The sequence below is a fragment of the Stegodyphus dumicola genome, chromosome 4, assembly GCF_044657685.1.
Source record: "Stegodyphus dumicola isolate Sdum_Otavi_A_Nest chromosome 4, ASM4465768v1".
NCBI classification, from domain to species: Eukaryota; Metazoa; Arthropoda; class Arachnida; order Araneae; family Eresidae; genus Stegodyphus; species Stegodyphus dumicola.
The window spans coordinates 158037803-158065685 of NC_140771.1; the positions used below are offsets into that span (position 1 = coordinate 158037803).

Here is a 27883-nt window from a genome sequence, read left to right on the forward strand (position 1 = left end):
AACAAGAGTGTGCCTTTTAGTGTGTTGAGATGAGAATTTTTTAACTGCTTGATTAATAATGTTGGGTGGAAAGCCCCTGTCAATAGCTATTGCTTTTAAATAATTTAGTTCTTCATCAAGGGCTAGTTTGGAGGAGCAAACTTGAAGAGCACGGAAAACATAGGAATAAAATGAAGCTAACTTTTGTTTAGTCGGATGACATGATTTAAAGTGTGGTGGAAGGCAAACCGATGAAGGTTTATGGTAAACCGTAGTACTGAAGTTGGATGTGTTACTTGTGACCAGAATGTCGAGAAACGGAAGAAAATTGCATATCTCAAGTTCAAAAGTGAACTGATTAGCAGGATCAATAGAATTCATTGTTGAAAGAACTTTATTTAAATCATCTTTATTACCTTCAAACAGAGTAAAAGTATCGTCTACGTAGCGGAACCATGCCAGGATGGGACTGAGGGGGCTGATATCTACATACATTATTATGAATCAAAATTGTGTGAAACTTTAAACTTCCCGGCATGGTTCCGCTACGTAGATGATACTTTTACTCTGTTTGAAGGTAATAAAGATGATTTAAATAAAGTTCTTTCAACAATGAATTCTATTGATCCTGCTATTCAGTTCACTTTTGAACTTGAGATATGCAATGCTGAGTATCAAATTATCAATCTGATCTTGGGGGATATTACACCACTCAAAAAGCAATGCTCTCCGAAGTTCCGGTAGACATGTAGGAGGATGCTGACGGGCTGTAACTCGTAGTCCAAGCATGTCCCACACGTGCTCTGCTGGATTCAAGTCCGGTGAGAATGCTGGCCAGTCCATACGGGTGATATCCTCTGATTGAAGGCATTCGCTTACGATGTTTGCACGGTGAGGACGGGCGTTGTCATCCATAAACACAAATTGTGCGCCCATGGCGCCCCGAAACAGAAGTACATGTTCTTCCAGAATGACGTCTCGATAGATTTGGCTTGTCATGGTTCCAATTTAAACATGCAAGTCAGTTCTGGAACCCAGAATAATTCCACCCCAAACGAGCACTCCTGCACCACCGTAACGATGTCGTTCAATGATGTTTTCTTGGTGGTAACGGGTATCTGGTGCTCTCCATATGAAAGTCCGGCGAGAATCAGACTGCAAGCTAAACCTGGACTCGTCGGAAAACATCACACAAGCCCACTGTTGCGGTGTCCGCAATGCATGCTCTCTACTCCAGGCTAACCGCAGGCGACAGTGAGTTGCAGTAAGTGGAATGCATCTGACAGGTCTACGAGCATATAGACCAATCTGCCCTAAGCGTCTGTACACGGACTGCCTTGAAATTGTCGTACCAGTGGCTGAAGAGAGCTGACGAGACAGGTCTGAGGCTGTGCTCCGCCTGTTTCGTTTGTCAGCAACTGCCAAATACCGGTCCTCATTCGGCGTTGTAACTCTGGAGCGACCTGTGCTGTAACGTCTACTCACATTACCATCATCTTGGAATCGTTGCCAAAGCCTGGAGATGACACTCTGGGCAATTCCAAGTTCGTCTGATACTTCCAGTTGGGTACGCCCACATTACAGACGGCCGATAATTCTACCACGTAAAAAATCATCCAAATGCGTCCTTTGTGTCATAACAATTCGGTTATTGCACTGAAATGCTTATAAAGCGCCTGCGAACAATTTTACTTCTTTGCCTGTATTCCTTATATATCACTCTCTTACACTCTCGTCATTGTGACGTACCATCGGTGTCATCTGGTTACTTCCTGAAATTTGCATATGATTCTTGAAGATGTGTGTAGTGATTTTACAGGTGACATATTTATTTTAGAGTTCGATTCTCGCGTGACTCCGAATTATCCTTAATTTATGGACATGAGTGTAATTCTATTAATCATGCATAAATTTTTTATTAAGTTTTGTTCTAAGCGTTTGACGCTGTTATCAGTACAAACTTTAAAATTTGATTTCTATTTTTTTTTTTTTTTTTTTAGGTAAATTATGTGGGCAAATTCGCTGACATTAATACTGTTGTTTTCCACATTGGTGTGTTCCACCATTTCTTTCAAAGGCAGATCTACAGAGAAGCCATTTCCTTTTGAAGGTAACCCAATGACACCAAGAAAACCTCACACTCACATTAGTGAATTCACAGATCCAGATACAGGCCTTAATCCATTCCTTGATCTAGAAGAAGGACCAACTTCAGTAGGGCGGAACGTTATGAAAGACTCAGGAAGTCATGATCCATCTTCTCTTGATTTAGAACCTGTTGAAGGAGGCACATCAGGACGCAAATGGGCACCGAGTTTATCAGAAAGGCCTTCTGTCAAATGGCCACCTTATGATGATAACTTGAAAGATGAACTACCTATTACAACGTCCTCTCCTGTTTCACAAGATGTTCCAACGACAATGGGAGTATGGATAACATTTACAGATGAAAATCCAGACGTACATTATGATGAACAAGAAGAAGACGAAGAAATGAAGAAAAATTATGCATTATCAAATATTCAGCAAAGGATAATATACGCGTCTGCCGCGACGGCAGTTATAGCTACTATTAGCATACTCGTAGGGGCATGCTGGTGGAGGAGGAAATTGAAGAGGACTGCTCATTCCGCGGTTACAGTTGAGTGTCCAGAATTGAAAAGTTAGGTTATAGATTGTATTTTCTGTTGTGATGCCCAAATCAGATATGACTAAGCATTTATTGCAACATATGATGTTACTGTGTGTATCACGGTTCTTCATGCTCCAAGCGATCAAGTATGGTATATATGGTACTGAAAAACATGTTTCTAGAGAGTGAAAGTAAATGCGAAATCGCTTTTTAAAACAAAGAAACGGTATTTGAATTAAAATGTGTTTATATTTTGTACAAATTTAAGCAGTACTTTATTGTAAATATGTTAATAAATTTAACTAATATAATTTGACATCATTTCTAAACACATCTGCATGAAAATAATACTATATGTCTTATAATGTAGTATGCTATTTAGTTACAAATAAATTTTAAATATGACATCGCTAGCTGTGACATTTCGTAGCTTCTGAGAATAAAAATGCATGATCATTAGCATAAAATGCGAATCTATCAACGATCTTTCAAAGTATAATTTTGACAGAAACAATTTTATAAAGTAATGATCAGACAACAAAGTAATGACGAGATGAATGTCGTTTATATTAAAGTGAATAAGAAATATTTCAAAATGTTTTCACTGGATATGAAAACTTTTATGCACTGAACTCTTGATTATTCGTTCTAACTGATGTACTGACAACCGAAAAGCCCAAACAATACGAAACGGCACTATGTAATGGTAATTAATGTACGCCTATCACCAAAAATAAAGGCTTCAGAGATTTTAAATGAACGGTATTTTATTTTTTTACAATATAGTATTCTGTTATGCCACTTTTCTTCTTTAAAAATTTTTTGTACCCCTAAAGCTCCCTCCCATCGTTTACACTTTTTCTAACAATGCTATATGATGTCGTTAATTTCAAATACAAAGATATAACAATAGCTTGCTTACACATTACAGCTGAACGTTGTTGCTCCCCTTGCTGTATTACCTTCATTTTCCTTTTTGTAATACAATTTTAATGGGTCCTTTTGAATCATTGCGATACAAATTCTTAATCTGATAAAATTCTATGACCTTAATGTTTCTTGCCTTTTACCTTTCATACTACTCTGTGTTTTTTTCACTTATATTATCAGGTCTTTGAAAAACAAAAGTAATTTCAGTTGCCCTTGATACCCGCGATGTCAACATCGGCAGAATCTTTCTGTTCTTCGACATCAAAACGAGTTTTTCCAACAATAAATTAGTCAATTCTTAAAAGTTCTGAAAATCAAAAGTAATGAATAATAATAAAAAAATATTCTTCTCCAACTTTCTTTTTTTAGTCCAAAGGGGCTTTGTACCTGAAGGACTATTGTTTTCGTTTTGCGATTTTGCGTCGGACTCATAAACGTCGGTTCACTTTTCAAACTGTTGCCACAAAATGTTAGAGTCCTGCATTATATTTGAAGAAATTAAATAATGAAAAATCTGCATAAATGATTGTCTATTTCTCGCATTGTGATAAAACAATGGTACATAGAGCCATCGAATTTTGAATGACGAAATCCTACTGCGAATATGGGCATCTGAAATCCCAAATTTGGAATTTGTTTTATTATAGATTTTATATTTTGTAAAACTTTAACGAATTTTTGATTTACAAACTCAATGCTTTAAAAGCTAGAAATGGCAACGTTATATAGAAAAAAATACTTTTATCTCCAGCTCGCGAGACTGTGTATATCGGAAATTCTAAAGATATGCTTAATTTAACATTATTTTGCGATATTGCTCTTGAACTGAATTTTATGGTTTAAGTGCAAAGAACATAATATTTAATAAATAAAGGTAACACTCAAAACGTTAAAAAAACGCCCCTTTGGACGTAATTTAAAATCTGAAACATTTCAGATTTTTTTTTTTTTTTTTTTTTTAAGAAGTACTCTGAGAATTTTTACAGGAGACAATGCACACGGTTAATCCCAGAAAAAGGAAAATGCGCATACAGATAATCTGAGTTCCGTGCATAAGTGTAGTAAAAAATAATTGAATATCATTACCCTTACATATATGTATATATATTTAACAAACATGTATTTACGTACAAAATATATATGTATATTATTGCATATGTAAGAAAACGATTGGAAATGAAATAATGAAAGTGAACTGTTGGATTGATATAGGACATATCTATTTTAAGCAACTTGGCTGAATTCAATCAGACAAGAACAAGATCGGAAAATGTAAAAAAACACTATTTCAATAAAAATACCAACCTTAAATAAATCTTCGCACAGATCGCACCAAAACTTTTTATTGATGTTAATGGAGACAGCATTTATATCCTCAGGTTTATTGCCTATTAAAAAAAATGGATTCTACAGTGTCCATGGAGAGGGACAAGGAAAAGTGAACCGAGCACCAGAACTTCGTCTATGGATTTGCAGGTATTGCTTCGTCACACTACTATACTAGAGCAACATCCATCACGGGGCTCATAACACCCCGACTTGGAACTAGGTCAACAAGTATGCAGTGTTCTCACCGTTCGCCCACTGGAAGATCCCTCCGGGTTTGCTGGTCTCAAGTCGTGTATTCTGCGTTTCTTTATTACAATTCTAATTATTTAATTTTGAAATAGTTAAAACCAGTTGGTATTTTGATAATGCTTTCGTGTGTATTTATATTTCGTTTCTCATAGGTACACTTTTCTGTTCATTACATTGAGGATCCTGTTGGACGCATGTATAAATATTCCATTGCATTAGTTTTGGCATATTTCTGTTGTCATATGCCATGAGCCGTGTCATAATTTTCGAGATTTTTTGTCTTGATTGTTTTACACTGAGGATAAATTTTTTGTCTTCTGGTGTGACTGACTGGCCTGTTTTTAGTATGGTTTTCCATTCCGCAATATCCACGGGTAAGCATTTCTTACCCGTATTAAAAGCGTATGACGCCATTTTAATATTTAAACGTCAGTAATGGATTTTATCAGTATATAGACTTTAAATCATATTTGTTCAACAGATGGTCTTGGTTGTCTATCAAATTTCATGTATTTGCGTAAAATTCGTAAATTGATAAGTAAATTTCAAAATAAAAAATAAGCAGTTTTTGAAGCAGTTTTGTTAAAAAATCTAGCAGTCATCAGAGGATTAATATTCAGTTAGCGTTACAGGACATTTGGCAGTTGTTGGCGACATTTAAATAATAGTGGGCGACAAATTTTTACTTTCAGTACTGAAATATGCTACCCTATTTTATTGATTATAGCTTTTGCAATTGCCGGCTAATAAATGTTTTACAAATAACCGCCAATTTCGTAAACCAACTAAAGATTCACTTTGATTTTTCTTTGAAGATTATCTTTGTATGCATATATTCGTCTAAATGATATTTTTAATTTATGGTCATAGAAGGGTGAAGATGTAAAACAAAAAGAGTTTATGGCATGAGAACGTCGTATCTAGCAAACGCGCGAAATAATATTTAATGCATTTCATGTATGCAAATATTTAACAAATGCAGCATGCAAGACACTTGAGTGTTGCTAACGTGTATTTTTCCGTTACTTGATGATCTCGATCAGAGCATCCTTACAGAAAATTAACTGGCACCAATCGACACAAACTTATTTATAGGATATGACTGACCAGCATTTAAGCATACTTCAAAATATTTACGAAAACGGCAATAAAGTAAAATTTGCACTAAAACGATAGAACACAGGGGCAGAGGAATGAAATTCCACTGCCTTCAATCAAAAAACAAAGTCCAACATTACGAATCAGCGTAAAGTTTTAAAAATTTTTTGCAGTACTAGTTTCGATAGTTTTTGAACTACCTTCTTCTACCTTAATGCTGGACTTTGTTTTTGATTGTTATTCAGCGTGATATTTAAGCCAAATTCTACTGCCTTGTTTAAAACGAAGCATATTGTCAATCTATTTATATGCCATTCATCATTTATCTTTGTTCTTCCATTCTTGAATTTTTTTTTTTTTTTTTTTTTGCCTAAAAGCATTCAAAAATTTCTTCAGCTAAGAAACTGAGAGCTAAACTTTGTTCAACATTATTTCGCATTTATCAGATATCTTTAAAATTTACCAGAACTTTTCTGCATTTGTCATTATTTTCCATGACAGCATCCCTTTAGATTAATGACTCCAGTTCCAGTTTTAAACATCAATTTGTCCTCATAAAAATAATTACTGAAAAATTTTGCTCTTTTTTCCCTTTCCTCCTGCTTTTCTGTATAGATAGAGTATGTTGACTTGAGATATTCGAAACTATACTTTTGTGTAGCTTCACTTTCGTTGCTAAAGAACGACATATAACACAGTTTTTTCAAAATGTATTTGGTCCTTTGATTTATTTTAAATTAAAAATTTCTTTGCATTACGTATTTAAATAGTTATATTCATCTTCCTATACAGAAATATTGACCCAATATTATCTATGTTTTTCCAAATGTAATAATTTTTAATCACACGAATTCTTCATTTTGTATAATAGCTAACAGCTCACTTATGGGACTTCACTAATATATCAATAAGTAATTAAAATTTTAATTTTGTAATTTAGATAAATTTGGGTCCCACATTTACTTCCGTGTGTTTTATGTATATATGTATAATATTCTGGTAAAACTCTTCAACATTTTATATTACAGATTTATAGAGATAAAATTATGATTTATTTAAAAAGAATAAGGCATGTTGTTTATGTATATATATATATATATATATATATATGGTTCAAATGAGAGGACATTTATTTTGAAATAAATGAGCCCAATTTCCACATATATCAGGTTTATCTGTAATAAAGTGGATACGTACGATTGAATAAAAGCTATTGCAGTGTTTGTTCTCAGAGAAAAATTAAGAACATCATCAAAATTAACTTTGGAACAAAGCGAGACAAAAGAAAATGGTTACTTATAAACTGAATAGAATCATCTAATTACTACAAGTAGGCATTAACGCTTAATAATTCTTAATTATTCGCCATCAGATTTAAATCGATCTTAGAAGATATAGTTTTAACACAAGTCTAGCTATAGACGAATTTTTGTCATATTTTATGATATTGTTGCGTGCGTACGGGTTCGTTACGAAATGAATGCATAAGTCCGATGAAAAATGAACAAAAAAATTTATTATTATCACAAAATGCTTAAATCCTTCAGATATTCTTTCAGTTTTACAATATCTCACAGTAGTTATCTTCTAACTACTCAAACGTTCAAAAGAACTTAATTCAAAACAGCTAGAGAAAGCTAATCCGCGAATTCGCTACAGTCAACAAGAGCAGTTTTCTAAACAACAACAAACTAAATAACTACTACGAACTGAGAGGTTTTCCTCCTTTTATAAGATTTTAAAATAGCGCGCGAGAATTTTCTAGTACTTTCTCGAAATCAAAAAGAGATATTTATTAAATGTTTAATGCACGCGCTCTTGTATTTTCAATTTTCCGGCTTAGCTTTCTTTTACTATTCGTCACGCGCTGCACTGCGCGGGAAATAAAACCATTTAATTTATAATTGAACTAACATTAGAAATTTTTAAATACCAAATTCGTAACACTGCCCCCTTCCCAAGGACTGCACGTCCCGGGCAGTACAATCCCTGGACAGGAAGCCAAACTTACAACTAAGGCATGAATACAATAATAAGCATTACATTACAATAATAAACAACATGAACAATAAATGCAAATAAAACAAATCAAATGCTATCAAATACAAATCAAATACTAAATACACATTTAGAAACAAAAAGGACCATGGTCTTACACTATTTACAATTATTTACATTACGTACTATGGCCATAGTAATGAGCTAACCTGTCGTAATGAACGACTTTAGGTTCACAGTTCGAAGACTTACGGATCCGAACTACGAGGTCATTCAGCCTGTTTAGGACTGTGTGCGGACCATCCCAAGGCGACTGTAATTCAGGCCTGACTCCTTTTCGTCGAATCGGGGTCCACAATCACACCTTGTCTCCTTTGTTGAATCTATGTCCAGTAGCTCTCGCGTTGTATCTGGTCTTCACTTTCTCCGTCGCCAAGTTCACTCGCTTTCGTTCAGAACGGTGCATCACTTCAAAACGGCCCTGGACATCTTGGATGTGTTCTTCAGACGATGAACGCGCATCCGTATGGCGATCAAACAGGCGGTCACAAGGCAGACGTAGGTCTCGACCGGAGAGCATCTGTGATGGTGAATACCCGGTAGCCTGGTGTTTCTCTCCGACCCTAGTAGGATTTCGGCAGCTTTCTGAGTAGGGTCTTTCACATGAGACGTCGGCGTTTCCAGGCGATGATTCCTTTTGAAGATGGATCGTCATGTCTTCAGATGCTGAGAACAGCTTATTGTTTTTGAAGTCTAAGGAAAAATTCTATTTCCTTAAAAAGTCCAATCCGAGTATGCATGGATCTGTAATATCCGCCACATATGCCGTGTGATGGTAGGCGGCACTTCCAAACGTTTAACTTCCCAGCTATGTCGATCTTATCACCAGACGCAGTCTGAAGGTTAACACAGGATGGCGTCCAAATAAGTTTATCTTTAAACTGTTCAGCTAAATCTTTCCTAATGATCGTAACATTAGCTCCTGAGTCAATGATCATATTGCAAGGAACTCCATCGATATGCCCATTGATGGACAGTCCGTTACTGCTGCCACTCACCGTAGAAATCTTGAGTGCTTTAAAACAAGGTTTTTCATTATCTGGCAACCTCCGTTCCTTGATATGGTCATTAATTTGTTTCCTCCGTGGTTGCTGAGAATTGATCTCAATTTCCGTGCTCCGGGGTGTTGTGCAGTTCCTTCGCACATGGCCTTCAGCTCCACAGTTCCAGCACTTTCGTTTCTTGTCACTCCTTTTTCGTCCGATGGCATTTAATTGTCTGTTCAACTCATTTGTCATATTTTCCGTGCTTTGGGGTGCTCTGCAGTTCCTTCCAGCGTGGCCTTCAACACCGCAGTTCCAGCACTTTAGAACTGGTTTCTTTTCACTTCTGTTCCGTCTGAAGCCACTGACGTGTCTCGTAAAATCATCTGTTTTATTTTCCGTAGCCCGGGGTGTTCTGCAATTCCGTCGCAGGTGACCTTCAGAACCACATCTCCAACACCTTAGAGCCACTTTGTTCTCACTGCTACTCCGTATCAAAGCATTGACTTCTCTGGCTAAATCATCTAGACGAGCCATCAGTTGATCCACTGGCTCGTGGACTAGCACAGCTCTGACTGTGTAGCGATCTATACTAGTTGCTTGCTGGGCTGCATCCAATTTCAAGGCGTACAACAGAGTGCTTTTTGCATCTTTAACATCCGCCATTCGCAGAGCTTTCTGTATTTCAGGATCCCGGATGCCGTCGATGAAATATTGCAGCGATAGGATTTCTCTTATTTCTGTCGGGCACTCCGAAAAGGCGTGATGTGACAGCCTTTCAACATCCGTGGCGAGCTCCTGAAGTGTTTCAGTGGGCTTCTGTTGACGGGATTTTAGTTGAAGCCTGCTATAGTCTTTCAAACACTTTTTCCCAAAGCGCCAGATAGAGCTTCAAAGTCTAATCTCTGGTTTTCGGGAAGCGTCTGCAGGATATCCGCTGCGTCTGCTCTCAGGGAAGCGGCGAGATGACAGACCTTAGCTTGGGAATCCCATCCATTCGCTTCCGCAACTATAGAAAATTGGGTTTTATACACTTGCCAGGATGTATTCCCATCATATGTGGATAGCTTCAGAGATGGACGAGCAGGCATCGGTAGAAATTTTAAACCATATGAATTGCTCTCTGCCGTCGCTACGAATTTCTTTAAATTATCAACTTCTCTGGCAACTGCAGAAACCCTGTCATCAATTTGTTGTTCGATATGTTCTTGGACGACATATACTTTTTCTTCAATTTGTTGTTCGATTCGATGTTGGACGGCTGAAACTCTTCCTTCGATTTGTTGCTCCACAGCAGAAACTCTCTCTTGAATTTCTCCAACTTTATTTTCAACGGCGTCTATTCTGCCTTCCATAAAATCAAATTTGTTTTCTATTATGCACGGGATCTCTTCCTTAACAGCTTTCATCTCGTTTTTAACGGATTCTTGGCCTAATTTCATTTTTGCTTTAACAGCTTCTTTCATGTCTTCTTTAAATGATGCTTGACCAGCTTCCATCTTTTCCTGGCTGGATTCCATCTCTTCTTTCATTTCTTCTTGTCCCGCTTTCATTTCTTCCTTAAACGAGGCGAAGGATGATATCAACTGCCTTAACTGGTCTTCAATCGCTCTTGTTATTGGCATTCAAATCCCACTTCTGACACCAAAAACTGCTGCGTGCGTATGGGTTCGTTACGAAACGATTGAATAAGTCCGATGAAAAATGAACAAAAAAATTCATTATTATCACAAAATGCTTAAATTCCCTCAGATATTCTTTCAGTTTTACAATATCTCACAGTAGTTATCTTCTAACTACTCAAACGTTCAAAAGAACTTAATTCAAAACAGCTAGAGAAAGCTAATCCGCGAATTCGCTACAGTCAACAAGAGCAGTTTTCTAAACAACAACAAACTAAATAACTACTACGAACTGAGAGGTTTTCCTCCTTTTATAAGATTTTAAAATAGCGCGCGAAAATTTTCTAGTACTTTCTCAAAATCAAAAAGAGATATTTATTAAATGTTTAATGCACGCGCTCTTGTATTTTCAATTTTCCTGCTTAGCTTTCTTTTACTATTCGTCACGCGCTGCACTGCGCGGGAAATAAAACCATTTAATTTATAATTGAACTAACATTAGCTTTTTAAATACCAAATTCGTAACAATATTTCTGTCACACAAGAATAATTCTCAAATTTCAGTATACAGTATCAGCAAACGTTTCTATTAAGCTCTCGACGCCGCGCTTCTAAGGCCCATATCACACATGCATTTGTTTCACACGAACAACTGTTTCGGACAATTTTTCTGCCTGGTTTACTGTTGAAAGAAAGACGCGCGATTTCTTCCTTTCTTTCGAAAAAAATTACAAGTTGTTCGTTTTCAACCAATCAGCTATTGCTCTCAGCTAGCTTCGAATACTATCAGCTTGTTTGTAATAGAGAACCAGTTTCCTCTGTGTTAACCCCAAAGTGATCTGTGGTGATTGGCTGTTGTAACAAAGCAGAAAAATTGTTCCAAACAGTTGTTCTTCCGAAACATACGGATGTGTGGTTTCCAGCATTGTACAGCTGCAGATTTCGGACTATACCCAAATAGTCCTTGTACGTCGCCTGGGTGTCCGGATCTGCTCTCACTTGTCACCTGTCAGACAAGAATATCACAGCGTTAGACAAACTGCAAATAAACCCGAGTTTCCAAGATGTAGTTACGAAAAAGTCTTTATATTAGTAAATAAATTCTTCTAAATACTAGCCCACCAGCGGCCGAGCGGTAAAGTCGCTGAACACTGGTAGTTCGGTCCGAGGTTCGAATCCCGCGAACGGGCTGGCTGCATGGGTGTTTTCGTGGTTTTCCCCATGTGTAACGTGCATACGAGTCAGTTTCCCTTAGAAAGTCCTCCACGAAGGCATCCCTCCTCTTAGGCAGATAGCCCTAGTGTGCTTTGCCGTAATTAAATACACCAAAACCAACTTCTAAATAATAACTGCATAATTAAGATACAATAACACGCAGAACAAATATTAACTTAGAAGCCCAACAACAAAAATCAGCGTTATATTTTCAAATTTTCACAGGACTAGTTTCGATGGTTTTTACCGAACCATCAGCCTCAGCTGCAAAAGCACAAATGCATTGCTTTGTGCTTTGTGGATCCATTTGTGCTTTTGCAGCTGAGGATGAAGGTTCGGTAAAACCATCAAAACTAGTCCTGTGAAAATTTGAAAATATAACGCTGATTTTTATTGTTTGGCTTCTAAGTTAATAACTGCATGTAAATGTTTAGAGAGTTTGGACGGAGCTTCAGTAGAATGCTTCGCTGGATCAGTAACATAACGGGGACAGTACCTGTATCACCATATGGGTAAAGTTCTGGGTGTCTAGTATGCTTATTCCTGTCCTGTCAAATGTGAGGACAGAAATATGTTAGTGCAGTTGGCCTGTATCCACATTAAACTTATGATTAAACACTATACTTCAATACGAATAGCCGAGCCTATTGTTAACCTTTTCTGAGGGCTGGGACATATACATCCCACGCGTTCACTATATTAAATAAGACTCAAAGAAATTTAGTTTATTGCGGAGATTTAAAATTTGCTACTTAATGCTAAGCAGGAAATAGCAGATCCTGTCGATTTGTTTTTCTGTTCTTGAATAACTGAAAAAAATGGCTTCAATTAAAAAAAAATTAGTCTTTGCAGCCCACAAGAAAAGGTTAATCACTTGTGTGATAAAGCACAATACTTGCAGCATGAGATATGCAACTTAACTTATTGGGTATTTCTCGTTCTTCCACAATAGAAGGGCACTATGAGTCCGCACCCCCGCCAAATCAGGCCCAGGGGTTCAAGCCCTGTTTTCGCACATTGGAAGGTTTGGCACCATCGCACCTAACAAGATACAGGCCCTAGGGCGACACTGGTCGTCTATTTGCTACCTGCCAGTCACACGGGTTCGCCACCCCCAGGCAGAACTCGGGGCGCCACCCCGAGCTACTAGAGCATTGAGCTCTAGAACTTGCCAGACCCACGGGCCGACCAATAAGTTATCTTTCCGGAGCCTTTAGAACATTATGTTAGTAATTTGTATACCCCCGTGGCCGAGACTGTCTAGTACAGATCCTAGCCAGTAGCTTAACAGAGTTCTTTACGTCGACCCCGTAGGGAATGAGGTATGCAAATCATCTCAAAGCTTTTGATGGTGTGCTACTCGTGTGATCAGTGACAATCAGATAGTGAGATGACAATAGGTTATGGTGACTTTAATCGCACCGCAAGAGATGCTACTAGACCATGCGCCCAATGTTTTATTTTTAATTTCATTTCAAAAGACAGTACAATTTTTAAAATGTTAGGTCATCTCAGAGAGACTAGTAAAAGTTGCAGCACGCTCTGAGTTTGGAAGCATGCTTGGATTTTTGATATTCCAGTGATTCTGGAAGCAGATTTTTTCATTGCTCAATCCAAACCCAAGTACAATAGCGATGAGTGAAGTATGCGACTAAGCAACTCAAAGCATATGGAAAATTTTGAGGAAGCATATTATTTACTAATAACACACTAAACAGTAATGCTATGAAACATTATAAAATAATTTTAGAGCTATACTTAGTAAAAGCAATGAATTCTGTAAATTATATATCAGGGGTGGCCAAAGTGCGGCTCACGAGCCTGATACGACTCTCTCAGGCAATTTGTGCGGCTCGTGCATATAAATTATATGTATGAAATATGGTAAGCTAAAACTATTCAGTGTCCCAAAAGAAGTAATTAATTAGTTTAGACTCTTTTTACAAATTTATCAGGGATTTCTTTCTATTTTAAACCTCCTCCACTATTTCTATAATGATGTAAATATGAACTTGTGCCTTTTAGAAAATCTAGATGCGGCTTTCAAACATTTCTGAATTCAAACGTGCGGCTCTTACTTACATGGAGTTTGGCCAACCCTGTTATATATATTCGACGACATATAGCTGATAATTACTGCACGCCGTTGCATTTTCTGCATGTCGATTCACAATAATTACGTAATGCTCTACATGTGGAACTGGTACATTGTAGCTGGCCATTTTCATTGGTCTTTTTTCCTCATAGAGTTATATTTAATGAGATAACATTACGAATGAAAATTCTACAACAATTTTTATTCAGTGTGGTACATCCACTTTTACGACAGACAGAACTAACATGCACAGTTTGGAACTTTTTATTCCGAAATAACAGTGTTACGTACGGACTTTTTTTATCACCTGTAAAGTGACTGCATATCATTTTGAAAGAAAATGGTGAGACTGATTTTAAATTTTCATATGTAAAGCTTTTGATCTTTGACACTCCATTTTCAAACGAAGTGTATTCCTATCTGAAAAAGAATATTCGCCGTAGTGTTTTGTTATTAACAGTTGTCATGTCCTGCTTCTTGGGCGTGTAGGTTCTGGATATATATTTAATTTCTACCGTAGACGTACCGTAATGTGGGCATTGCATAAAGCCAAACATTTAACGGCACAAAGACTTTATTAACACACGAACAAAATAATAAGAACAAACGATTAACACAAAAGTATAACTGCGTATTTTCATCCACGCCGGCATACAGCATGTTACCTTCGTTGCTTCGCTACTAACTACCTACGCTTCTCTAGTAAGTCACATGAGAGAGAGGCGTTGCAGGCCGTTCGGCTAAACTGCGCATGCGTGGTCATCACGTCATGACACCTCCCCTCTAAAAGATTTGATTGCGTCTTTCAATGACCTGTCAAATCCACACATAAACATTTCTTGAAACAAAACAAAATTACATTCATGAAAATTTCGAACTTAAATCTTTCACATAAGCAGTTATCATATAAACGAGACAATACAAATCAGGCATTTAAAATTAAAGATGGGTCATTCATTTGTTGCACTCGAAACAGTTCTGAATCCGAAACACATTGATCGTGTCTCGTGCTATCTTTGGAATCATCCTTACCTGTATCTTCATATACAATAGCACAACATTCTATTATCTTCTCAACAGTTTCATTACATTTTTCATTAATTAGGTTGTCCCTATCATGATTAAGTATTTCGTCAAAATTTTCAGTTTCATGAAAAGGCATTTCAACGAAACTATCATTAGTAATGTTTACATTCAGAATTAAACTTTCTTTTATCATCTCCCCTTAACTCATTAAAAGCACTTAACGGCAAGAGTAAATCATTACATAACTTATCCACCATTGCACATGTTATAAAAATAGGTGACATAAATTTATCAGAATACATTACCAAAGGTAGGTTAATGAGAGGAGCTTTTAAAGCTTGTCCGAAAGCTGACGTGAGGATAACACTTCCATGTGGCGTACGGTATTTTTCTGGTACAATGTCAGCCTTGACAACGGTTAATTGCGTGCCTGTATCTGCTACTGCATTAATTAATTTACCATCACATATAAGTTTGACGGTTGGCAAGTCATCTATTAATTCCTTAACTTCTTGATTCGCAGTAAAATATTTAGAAGAAATCTTTGCTGTTACGGCGTTAGAATTATTCTTACTTTCTTCCTTAGCAACCCTTTCCTTATCTTCATGCAACAGTATATTATGATACTTAGAATTTTATTTTGAATAATTTAATTGAAAAGGACAATTTTTTGTTCTACAGTTCCTTTCGAAACAAAGAAAGCACCGATTAGAAGCCTTTAAACTCTTTTTCCTTTTTTCCGGAAACATAACATATTTTTCCGAAACATGATTTTCGCTTTCACAACATAAGCAAGGGAAAGTTCGAACAACTGCAATTTTGCTTACATTAGGGGAATAGCTGGCGCCAAATTTGTTGGCGTTGAATGAATTCCGAGTGTGGAAGTTGTTTCGCTTTTCATTGGGTTGAGAATGCCTTCCAAGAGAATTAGCCTAACTCTTAGAATAAAATTAATTTAATGAAGTTCGTTCGCGACTTTCAGTTTTCCGTTTTAGAAATTTCATGAGGTCGTCGACATTAAAATTTCCCTCATCTGCGTTTTGACGAGCAAAATCAAGCGTTATATCCTGAGGTATGTATTTCATTAACAAAGGGTATAGTAAATTTCCATACGATTCGGTTTTGACCCCTATCAAATTTAGTGTCCTTACTTGTACGTTGCAGGTGTCATACAATTCTCTCAAAGAATTAATGTCATTAGAACTTCGGACCGGCCGTTAATTTAAAAGTTTATGCAAGTAAGAATTAATAAGGAGATCTTTTCGACCATATCTCTCTTTAAGAATTTTAAAAGCCTCGTCGTAGTTTTCTGGAGATAAAGAAAAGCCTTCTATTGTTTTTAAAGCTGCACCGCCTAACAGGCTAAGCAAGTAATTAAACTTATCCACTTTAGATAGTTTTTCGTTTTGATTTATTGCCGTGTCAAAAGAATTGTAAAATGTTTGCCACACTTCAGCGTTTTCATAAAATTTATCAATCATAATCTTTGGCAATTTAACATTATAATCAGAACTTTTATCGACACCAGAAATAGATAAATTGCTACTATCATTAGAAGAACCATTAGAAACTAGCGAATTATTGCTATTTCTTTGGTAAAAGTTTACAATTGAGTGCCCCTTGTTTTTTGGCGATTCATTTTTGACGCCAAGATTACACAATTTCAAGATGGCCGCTACGCAAAACCAAAATAAGAATTCAAAGAATTGCATAAACTCTATGTCCATGTACACATCAATCTGTTTTCACTTAACATCCTAGAAATGCACAAACTAGGCATTGCGCACTGCTTTAAATTTGTCCATGTACATATCAATCTATTTTTATTTAAAAAAAATCAGGAGGCTAAAGCAAAGTTAAACCATCTTGGTAACCAGAAATGAGATTTCATCGCCAAAATTTTACAAAAAATTGTTGCGAATCGAAGAGGCACCCAATTCTACACTAGAGCCATTTCCTTTTTTCTTTCAATAATTTTTTCCCTCTAAAGCTCCATTTCGCAATCTTTTCTTCGTATTCCAAGGCACTTTCACATTTCCAGTGATTCTTCGAGGTCTTCAAGGTTACCGGCTGCAATTAATGATTCAATAGAATTTGTTACTTTAGTAATGGCTGAACGAATAACTTTCCGTTCTTTCTTAGATTTCGTTAGCTCTTCAGCCATTTTTGTAACCTTGAATTTCACTTTACCACAAAACAAATTGAACAAAGTACTTCTTACGTTTCTGAAGATTCACTTACGCGTTTACCCGTGAACTTTGAAGAATGAGATATCCTCCTTTTCTGACACCACTGTCATATCCTGCTTCTAGGCCGTGTAGGTTCTGGATATATATTTAATTTCTACTGTAGACGTATCGTAATGTGGGCATTGCATAAAGCCAAACATTTAACGGCACAAAGACTTTATTAACACACGAACAAAATAATAAAAAGAAACGATTAACACAAAAGTATAACTGCGTATTTTCATCCACGCTGGCATACAGCATGTTACCTTCGTTACTTCGCTACTAACTACTCTTCTGTAGTAAGCCACATGAGAGAGAGGCGTTGCAGGCCGTTCGGCTAAACTGCGCATGCATGGTCATCACGTCATGACAACAGTAAAATTTAATATTTTGTCAAAAATAGTTATATGAGACTACACGCATTATACTTTATAATAATAATATGCTTCAAATTTAAATGCAAAAAGCATCAGAAAATGTTAAAAAATTGTCAAATTTTGAATAATTTTGGTCTCATTATTCAGACACTATTGTACATTGCTGCATACACTGTATGCATATTACTACATAAATTGTATATTAGTACATAAATTGTACATTACTACATAAATTGTGTATTACTACATAAATTATATATTACTACATAAATGCCCAAACGTTATATTCATATGGTATTATGTTTGCGAGTGTGTTAAAAAAATCCATTTTCTATATAAAATATATTCTTTACTTATTTATTGATTAAAACAAACTTATCAAAGAAATTACTGCCAAGGCGACCAAGTCATTAATCACAAATCATGACTCACCTGCCCAACAAGGTTAGCAATCCCACAATTGCTTCTTCGTGAAGCAGGAGTGGTGTACAAAGGTTGATTGATTGCAGTTGTAAATTAACAGATGGGGTGTTTTTAGCATTTGTATAATTTATACATATAGTGAAGCCTCTTTAACGCTACCTACAAACGAAGAAGATGAAATTCGCCTGAAACCGTGGGCGGTCACAGGGAAGTTTCATTGCATCGCTTGGTTCGCGCAGGCTATGTGTTAAAAATCTGTAAGAAAAATATCGTTTGTGTACTACGGCCCTGAAAAAAATTGTCTGTTTCTAAGGCTCGAATCACAGATCTGCAACAAAGCGCTCAAGAACCACAGCGAAACTGCGCTTGGTAATCGCTTCTGCAATTGAATCAGTATTCTTAGAACACAAGTAAACTTTCACACTGACCATTACCTTTAATTATCACATCCATAGAACAAACCAAAATCAAAAGAAAACCAAAATCATCCAGAACCGTCAATGGTTATTTTATAACAAATTATCACATTCACTTGCATGCTCTCGTTATTGTAAATGACCTTGTAAGATTCTAACCTGTGTACTTTAAAGTTACAGTTAAAGTTGAGGAATCTTAAGAATTGATATGCGAATAATCGCCTGAGTTCGTGAGACAGAGAAAACGTACGAAGGGTGAAATAACCCTTTATTATTCCAATAAAGTTTAATAGAACTTCTTGGAGTTTTATAATAAAGCCTCCACTCGGGCTTGGACTCGAGTGGAACTTGAAACTAGAACTAAAACTTAACTTATCTTAACTAAAAAGATATAGCCGAAGCTATCAAGATTCTAACAGAGTTGGCCCTTTAATGCTAAATAACGGCGAAGCTATTAAGGGCCTAAAGTAATAATAGCTTAAGAGAGAGAGAGAGAGTAGCCTAAAAAGGCGAACGCGCGCTTAGAATCACTGGTTCTCTATCGAAGTCAATAGGACTTCACAGTTAAATACTTCTCCTCATTTGCATTCAAACACGATTCTAAAAATACGTTCTGGCCAGAAATCGTAAGCTTCAAATTAAGAAAGGATAGGAAAGTAGTTTTAACTTAAAATTTAACTGTTAGATAACAGAATCCTTACAACCTTTCTATTCTCAAGTTCAGCTAGCGAATGGAAAAATGCATGAGTCGAAACCCGGCGAGAGCTAGTTTTTCATGTTTCCTTCTCTGGTAATGTCTGACTCTCTACAGTGTTAAGCAGATTTCATGGTACAGTAAAATCATTACACGCGACTAACACAAGGGTTGTTTGTGGGACCCCAAAAAATCCCCTGAAACTTTTACGGACTTACTACCGACATTTTGGAGTTTCGAGAAGGGGGGGAGAGAAATGAAAAATTACAATTATGAAGTATTGAATGACCTAATTATAAAAGTTCAATGAATTACTTTTTTTGCAAAATTAATAACCATAAATTTTCAAACATATAAACTACTACATTTTATGTAAATATTTTAAATTACCTGAATTAATTCTTTAAAAAAATTATCTAATTTCTGCAGCTTTTTTTTTATTTTCTGATGTTTGTGGGCTTGTCTTTCTTTTGTGGTGAACTTCATAATTGCAGAAAAGTTGACTTTTATTTTCCTCATTTACAGTTGAAGAAATTTCCTCGAGAACTGCACATGCAGAGGTAGAAGCACTTTGCTTTTCTGCTAATGTAGAAGGTTTTTCAGAGACTTTTATAGGTGACTCACCTGAAATAAATGTTTTTAAGTCCTCTTGATATGTTTTCCAACTTCTGTTCATATTCAGTAAGAGATCTTTGTGAATTGGATCAGTCATTGGATTTTTTGAGCCATATTTTTCACATGAGGTTTCTTTAGCAGCCATTAAATCATATTTAATAGTCTGCACTGCATCTAGGGAATCAATCTTAAGAGAGGTTCTATAGTCAGTGATAAGTGTATCCATTAAGTTGAATGCACTTTCCACTAATGGGCCATGGAAGCAGCTAAGGCAGGCTTTGACCAATTTAGCCAATGTAGGATACTTATAATCATTTGGGAAATCATCTTTTAAATTAAAAACTTTAGATCAATATTTATCAATTGTACACTTGACTTGATTTCCACTTTCATCAGATGTGTAGAGCATTTCTTTGCTGATATCAATATCACTCTGGTATAACCTTATTTCAGCTTCTACTTTTGACTTTTCATTATCACTAAAAATATGGGACATAAAAGATGATAATTTTTCAAAAGCTAATATTGTACTGGTTTTACCTCTTAGCTCTGGATCTAAAAGCTGTAAAACTAATTACGAGTAGATATGAATTTTTAAGGGGTAATTTCTGTTTCATATGCTGTGCTGTATAAGTATAAGCTTTCATCAGAGAAATTTGGAATTCTTTTGCTATTGGATGATTTTTTGATAATTTCTTCAGGAGAGTGGAAGCTTCTGCACCAGTAAATATTACTTTGCTAGGTTAATGGAATTCTGGATTTGTGACATCAACCTTTAATAAATCATTATAAGATGTGCACTCTATATTTTCTGGCTTCATAAAAAAAAAGAGAAAAATTTTGCCATCAATTTATAAATACTGGAATGTATTAAATGAAGCATTGGTTTTTTTGTTTCAAATAATTTAATATATGTGTTGAACTCTGGTAATACTGCTGAATATAATGCCATATGCAATAAAGTTTTGTTCTGCATAACAAATAACCCATTTAGTATTCTTTTTTTTTCGAGCTAAAGCATCCTTTGTGAGTTGTTGGGAATGCAAGCAAGAATACACCTCTTCAACAATTTTTTCTGAGCTGCAGAAATATTTCTTTTATTGTATACAGTTTCAACATAAGAAAAATAATCCCCTTTATCAGTTTTATCCAAGTAGTGAAAATAAAATGCAATAAGAGCATCCCACAGATCTTTGATTCTTTCTAAAACACATAAAATGTACACCCACCTATGGTCTGGTCTCTTCAAGGGCTTAAGTTTTTTAATGGCAAGGGATTCACAGATTTTGAAAAAATTTTCTCTTTTACTGCAGCTTTTCATATCAAAATAGATGTCATCAAACAAATCTTCTAAGTATCTACTAAAACATGAAGCAAATTTTTTTGCACAGTTATTAGCTGTGTGACATGTGTCACCATCAATATCTAATAAGTGGGATGCTTTGTTTGATCGTAGTCTGGTTTCAACACCCTTTTTTTTTTCACGCATGGTGTTACATGAGTCCATTAATACACTAATTAAGTTTGCCCATGGAATATTATTATCTTCAATAGTATTAACATTTGCTTTAAAAACAGCTTCTGAATTACAAGATTCCATCTTTAGAGATGCAAAATGATGAACTACAACTTCATTTTGATTGTTGTCATAAAACTGCACCAATATTGCCAGTATACTTTCTTGAGCATTGCTAGTACTTTCATCCAAATTTAGAGAAAATGGAGTCTCCTTTAAAGTTTTAATGATATTTTCCTTAATAGTTTTTGCGAGCCCATATTTCATCTTATAACATGCAGTAGTCCTGGACATTTCCAACGAGTTTAGTGCCGTCTGATCGCGGCTCAACTGTTTGCAGAGTTCAATTAAATTGAGAGCTACATTGAAAGAAAGAGAATTCTCGGCGATAAACGAAGTTATTAATACCTCTTGGCGTGCTTTTCTTGTCACTATATCCAATGGCCGAGCATCAGTCTCCAGTAAGTCATCAGTATTTTTTGAATTAGCATAATTACTTAAAGTCATTGAATGTCTAATGCACTTTGAATATTTTATGTGCGTCACAGTTTTAGAATGATTTGTGAAAGCCTTGAATCCTTCCCCACCATACTTCAGCAGTGAGTTACAAAACACACAATATGCTTGTCCAGCAACATTTATTTTCTTGCACCATGTGCCGATGGTATCCCCATTACCATCTCTCCGTTCAATCCAATTCCACCTAAATGCATTCCGGACACCTTCTTCTAATTTTATAATATCACTATTTATATCGAGAAATTTCATAGTGAAATTCTCCTGCGTATATAAATAAAAAATATTTCAATAAACGAAACGAAAAATTTACACGTGCATCAATAAATGAAACGAAAATTTTAAACAGCGGAGAAAAAAAAAAGTTGAGAAGCGATCAATGCCAAATAGCTAATACGGCGAAAAATCCCCCTTCTCTACTTATTGGCGCCACGCCAGGAGAGATAAGACCTTTGAACCTAGAGTCACGTGATCGCACATCTGGTCGAACGAAGTCTCTTCCTTTTTTTTCTGCCGCGCCTACTTGCCGAAAAGAATCTAGAAGAGAATGTCCGAGAACCGGGGGAATGAGTCATAACTCGCAATAAGGAAAGAACAAAAAAGAAGTTTTTCCCCTTTTTCACGCATTATCACTGCCTTTGGAGAAAGAAAGGAAAAGTTTTCACCACACACACTGACCTTGCGTTTTCTGCTTTCAAAGCAAACAAAATTACCCAGATCAAAATAAATAATTCATTATTATTCCTACTTCCTTTTGAACGACGATCCCCGGAATTTCCGGGTATCGAAGTTCAAAATCCCCGGAATTCCGGGGTTTCCCCGGAGCACAAACACCCCTCCTAACACTCACAGACGTCAAGAAAATGACCTGCTGTCTTTAGAACATAAAAAAACCTCGGAATGGAATATCACTTCTCAAAGATGGTCACTTCTAGAGAAGAATAAAATTGGCCGGAATCAATAGCGATCGTCTCCGAGAGGTTTCACTGCATTCATTGTCACAATTTTTTGGAAATTAGTTGCATATAAGAGTAAGAAAGTTTTGTTATTAAATTAATGAAACTGAAACTATTTGATTAAAAGATACTCATGAGCAAAAATAATGCACCAGAGAAAAATCATCTATAAATTTTAATGCTTTATGAAATTTTAGAGACTTTTAAGGATTATTTCATTCAAAATGTGCAATTTATCACTTAATAATTATGTATTGTTGCTGTTTAAGGTTTTTATGTGCCTTTACAAGATGTATTATTATTTAAGAATTAAATTTTATGGCCTGTTTATGATACTTAATGCATTTCTCAAAATAAAGTTTTTAAAAAATTAGCAATATTCTTTAAATATATATTTAATTTAAACTAATACTTTAAACGATATTTACATATTAGTGCAACCATCTTGGTGCAGTTTGGCGATTTTTTTGCAGAAGAAAAAAGGTGATTCGGTGAATTTTCGGATAGCAGCTTGCAATGGATATGGTTACCTAAAGAACCGTTATGTGCATGGTTGCTCGAGTTCGGCGACTTTTGAAAATTGGGCAACTTTTTTTAAGATGGTTGCGATAACACGGAAGTACCCTTTCCACAAAGGACAAAATAAGTTCAAAATTGAAACCCAAATATGCGCCACAAGCTGCATTAATTCAGTGGAAATATTTATTAAATTAAAAACATAAACTAAGTAAAGTCAAAATATTGTTTACTATTGAAATAATTAAATAGTGTATATATATATATATATATATATATATATATATATATATATATTCTTTTTTGAAAATGCTAAAGTACTGTTAGAGCCAACGCTGAGTAAAAACAAAATTCGTACAAAAATTATCACAATGGAAAAGTGCGAAAAATATGATAAACAAAGGCAAAAGGATTTTGCATCTTCATCAGTGGGTTGGCGAAACGGGAGAAGCAAAAGAAAAAAAGCAAACGCCTGTTACTGAGATGATAATGCACAAAAATATTAAATCAAAATTATCAACTTAAAACAATTCAATAAACAATCCTTAAAAATTGTTATTTTAAATATAAAATACAAAATTAATCTTAAGTTATAAATTTACAGATGAAGGACCTACGCTGACTGACTGCTGCAAAATCGACAGAGTCTTATAAATGACAATTTTTGGACCCTGAAAATGGAGGATCTGCGTAACCTGAATTCCTGGAAACCGACTGAATTTTCTAAAAAAGAGTCTACAACTTAAGATTAAATCTTTGCCTACTTTTATACATTTGCATTCCTTGATGTTTTTAGTATACATATATAATAAATGCAAACGGGAATCTAATTTTTACATTTTGCGCACTAGTGTAGAATCAACAGAACTTATTTAGTCTCATTACGTTGTTGGTTGGTTAAGTCGGCTGGCATATCTGCAGCCAGCTTAAATTATATGTGTTACACACAGTAGCCAATGAATTAGAAACCTTTGAGATTTTCATTTAAATGTGTGCTAGGAATGAAGTATGCAATTTTTTTATGACGTGGGTTACACGTGGTTAGAATGGTAGTATAAGTAAGGTGTAAGAATGCGCTTCGCCATGAATGAAATAAAATGGGGAAAACGACAGATCTTTCATCATTTAAAAAAGGGCTTATTGTTGGTGACCATTTAGCAGGGGCCTTGATTTCGAAGACAGAAAATCTCAAAAGCAGCCATATCAAAGGTTTTCAAAAGTTGGAATCAAAACCACAGTCCTTCTATAGAAGACGTAACTGCGTTTCGAGCACAGTTTTCCAAGAGAGTGATTGGCGTCGTCTTCGACGAATTGTATGGCAGAACATGGATTCTACTGTGCTTCAACTGATGCAGATCGTCAGCCAAGGCTCTTCCCAATAGATTTTAGCTCAAACCATGTGCAGAGAATTGCAGAGGATAGGAATGCATAGTCGGGTGTGGTCAGGCTCTGTTTAGCTGGTCACATGGCCTAATGTCATGAAGGGGTGTGGCATCTTTGGAAAGACAATGCATAGCCGCTTTATGTACTCCAACATCAAACGCGCATGCGCAGTGGTTTATTTCTGAGCGAGCCCATTGTTATACACTCCTCAAAAGTGAAATTGTAACACCAAGAACGATTGCGCGAGGCGTCATGCAAATTTCAGGAGCGAGAGTTTTCAGGTGAATATGCAAATGATAAAAGTTGCACACGCATTGGATCACGTAGTACGCACATGCAGGCTATAAAGGTCAGCCACTTTCCCTTCTCATAAACATCTGTTGTAATTTAGTAGTCCAGGTTGTTGTAGTGAATTTGTGTTGTATTTCAGTAGTATTGATTGATGTAGTGTTGTAGTTTTAGAGTTTGTCATTGATGCCAGTATAGTATTGTTGGATTTCTCTTACTGTTGTCATTGAACCTGCATTGACTTGGATCCTCTTGGAAAACTCTGCTCGCTCGTCACGTCTTGAGAACTTATCTGATACGATTGTCTTGCTCTTTTTTGGTACTTATCTCCTTCTCCTTTTTCTCTTCTGAGATCGCTCCCACGTCCGGATTTTATTATGTCATGTGCCTTAGGGCTTGATTTCATGAACCGGTAATGTTGCTTTTCACAATAGTTCGGTATAACATAATCTAAGTCTTCTCATAGACAACATCTGAGGGTTTACGGAGCACTGGAGACTTTAGAAGCAGCATAGAAAATGACTGAGATGTCGGGGAGCTCAATACCATGAGTTAACGACCGGGAAACGTGACCGTATTATCGAACTCCATGAACTTGGTTTGTCGCTCCGCACAATAATAGCTATACAACGTGAGTACCATCCCCAACGTTGTGTCACACGATGGATTCAGGAAGGTGGTACGTCGAAGAGGAAGTGGTGCGCATAGGTGCACGTCAGAGCACACAAACCGGCGTATTCGGCGGTCAACTTTTCGAGACCCTTTCTCCTCGTCACGTGACATCCGAAGCAGGTTGCCTTCAGGAGCAGGTGGATCTGTGTCCACCCAAACTATACGCAACAGATTGCACGAAGTACACTTACGTTCACGGGTTACGCCACAGGGGTACCATTGACTGCTGAACACAAGACTAGACGCCTGGTGTGGTGTTAGCATCAGATTGCATCTCGTTTCTGTCTGTGGAGGAATGACGGCCGTCGACGGACATGGCGGCGACCCGGAGAACGCTACGAAACAGCTCATTTCGCCGAGCGTAACACCGGTCCTGCACCGGGTATTATGGTTTGGGGTGGCATAATGTTCGATCACAAGACGCCCCTGGTACACATTAACGGCAATTTGACAGCGGGCATCTACGTCACACAAATTGTGGAGCCTGTTGTTTTGCCTTGGTCGCACCCAACACTTTATTCAGCAAGACAATGTGAAGCCGCCTTTCGCACAACTTATTCTTAACAGACTGACCAGATTTTACATCCTACCCTCACCGGCAGCCTCTACAGATCTGAATCCCATTGAACACCTGTGGGATGTCATTGGGCGTAAAATTAACCGAGGACCATGGCTTGGCAAAGGCTACCTCAGGCAACCATCAATAAACTCACTGAAACCATGCCTCGCCGGATTGTGGCCTGTATCGCTGCGCGAGGTTGGCACATTAGATACTGAATAAATTGATTTATAATGATTTTGTGTTTGTTTTTTTTAATCATTTGCATATCGATCTCTCAACTCTCGATCCTACAATTTGCATGACGCAATGTGCATTCTTTCTTGGTGTTGCAATTTCACTTTTGAGGAGTGTAGGAGGGTGATCATAATGTAACAGCTCTTCAGTGTATTTATATATATAACTTAAGAGCTTTTTTCTGCACTTTCGATTTACTATTTTGTCTTATTCCCTGATAAAAAAATATTTCTTTCCAGCTTATGATTAAACAGCTGGCATATTTTTTTTACTACAATAAAATACTAAATTGCTTTTATTTAAGTTTATTTTCCTAGCACATTATATATACAAAACTCTTCTCAAACATATATGCAAAATGTTATAGTGTATATATATGTCATAATTTAAGGTGTAGAAGAAAATACTGGGACTTTTAACAGCTTTCGATAGCCGTCATAGCTAAAGAGGTTATCACATATGGCTACAGTCCCTGCTAGACGGGACTTAGCGAAGTCCCGCCTAACTACGGAAATAATGTTGCGGCTAAGTGGGATTTTTTTAAACATCACCGAAAATATCTCGGGCCCCGAATAGAGTCAACCAATCAGACGAAAGTTCTGCTTCTGAAGGATCACGTGATCCCAATTTGAGCGATAATCGATTACTGTTTGGCGTTCAAGTCTTTGTAGTAAGTAAGAATGGTAACTTAGCTACGTGGGTTTCTCGGAATCGTGCGGGTTCTGAGAATTGTCCCTTTCGACGTCAAGTCCCGAGTAGCCGAAACATAATGTGATTGGGACCTAAGGGTTGAATACAAATCAATACAATCGTACAGACGAACAATACAATCGTACAGACGAAGATGATGAAACTGGGTTTTTACAAATCACCAATCTTTATTTTCGCACATATCAAAAATCATCATTTTGAAGACAAGACATTTTTTTTAATCATAGTGAGAACACAATAATTTCAATGTACACGGTTTTTAAAAGTATGACGTAAGCATTTTGGCAGGACAGCATAAGCGGCTCAGAGTTCTTTGCGGGGTAGAGGCTAAGAAAAGGAATTATGTAGTTGTTTTGCTAAGACTATTTATACTAAGTATGATGCATAAGTACAGCTTATCTGTTATTGGTTAATTTTAGGTTGTTATATAACATGGAAAGATCTCGAATTTGGGAAAACAGATGAACTTAGGGGGAAAGCATAAAATCCAGAATTGTTAATTTTGAGGTCGCCAATTATTTTCTTAAAGCAGATACCATATTTTGTTATATCTTACA

General features: G+C 36.4%; 1 protein-coding gene across 3 annotated transcripts in view; it reads left to right on the forward strand.

The window, feature by feature from the left end:
- Positions 1-26842, forward strand: part of LOC146997730 (uncharacterized) — a 94765-nt gene extending 67923 nt beyond the window's left edge. For 2 of the 3 annotated variants that reach the window (XM_085815640.1, XM_085815638.1), the window contains one exon: positions 1980-3024. In XM_085815640.1, coding sequence (XP_085671766.1) covers positions 1987-2646 — 660 coding nt within the window. In that variant the 5' untranslated portion in view covers positions 1980-1986 and the 3' untranslated portion in view covers positions 2647-3024. Of the gene's footprint in view, positions 1-1979; positions 3025-24080 lie in introns of those variants that run through there. The other variant, XR_015040807.1, reaches the window with a different exon arrangement.
- The last annotated feature ends 1041 nt before the right edge of the window (positions 26843-27883 follow it).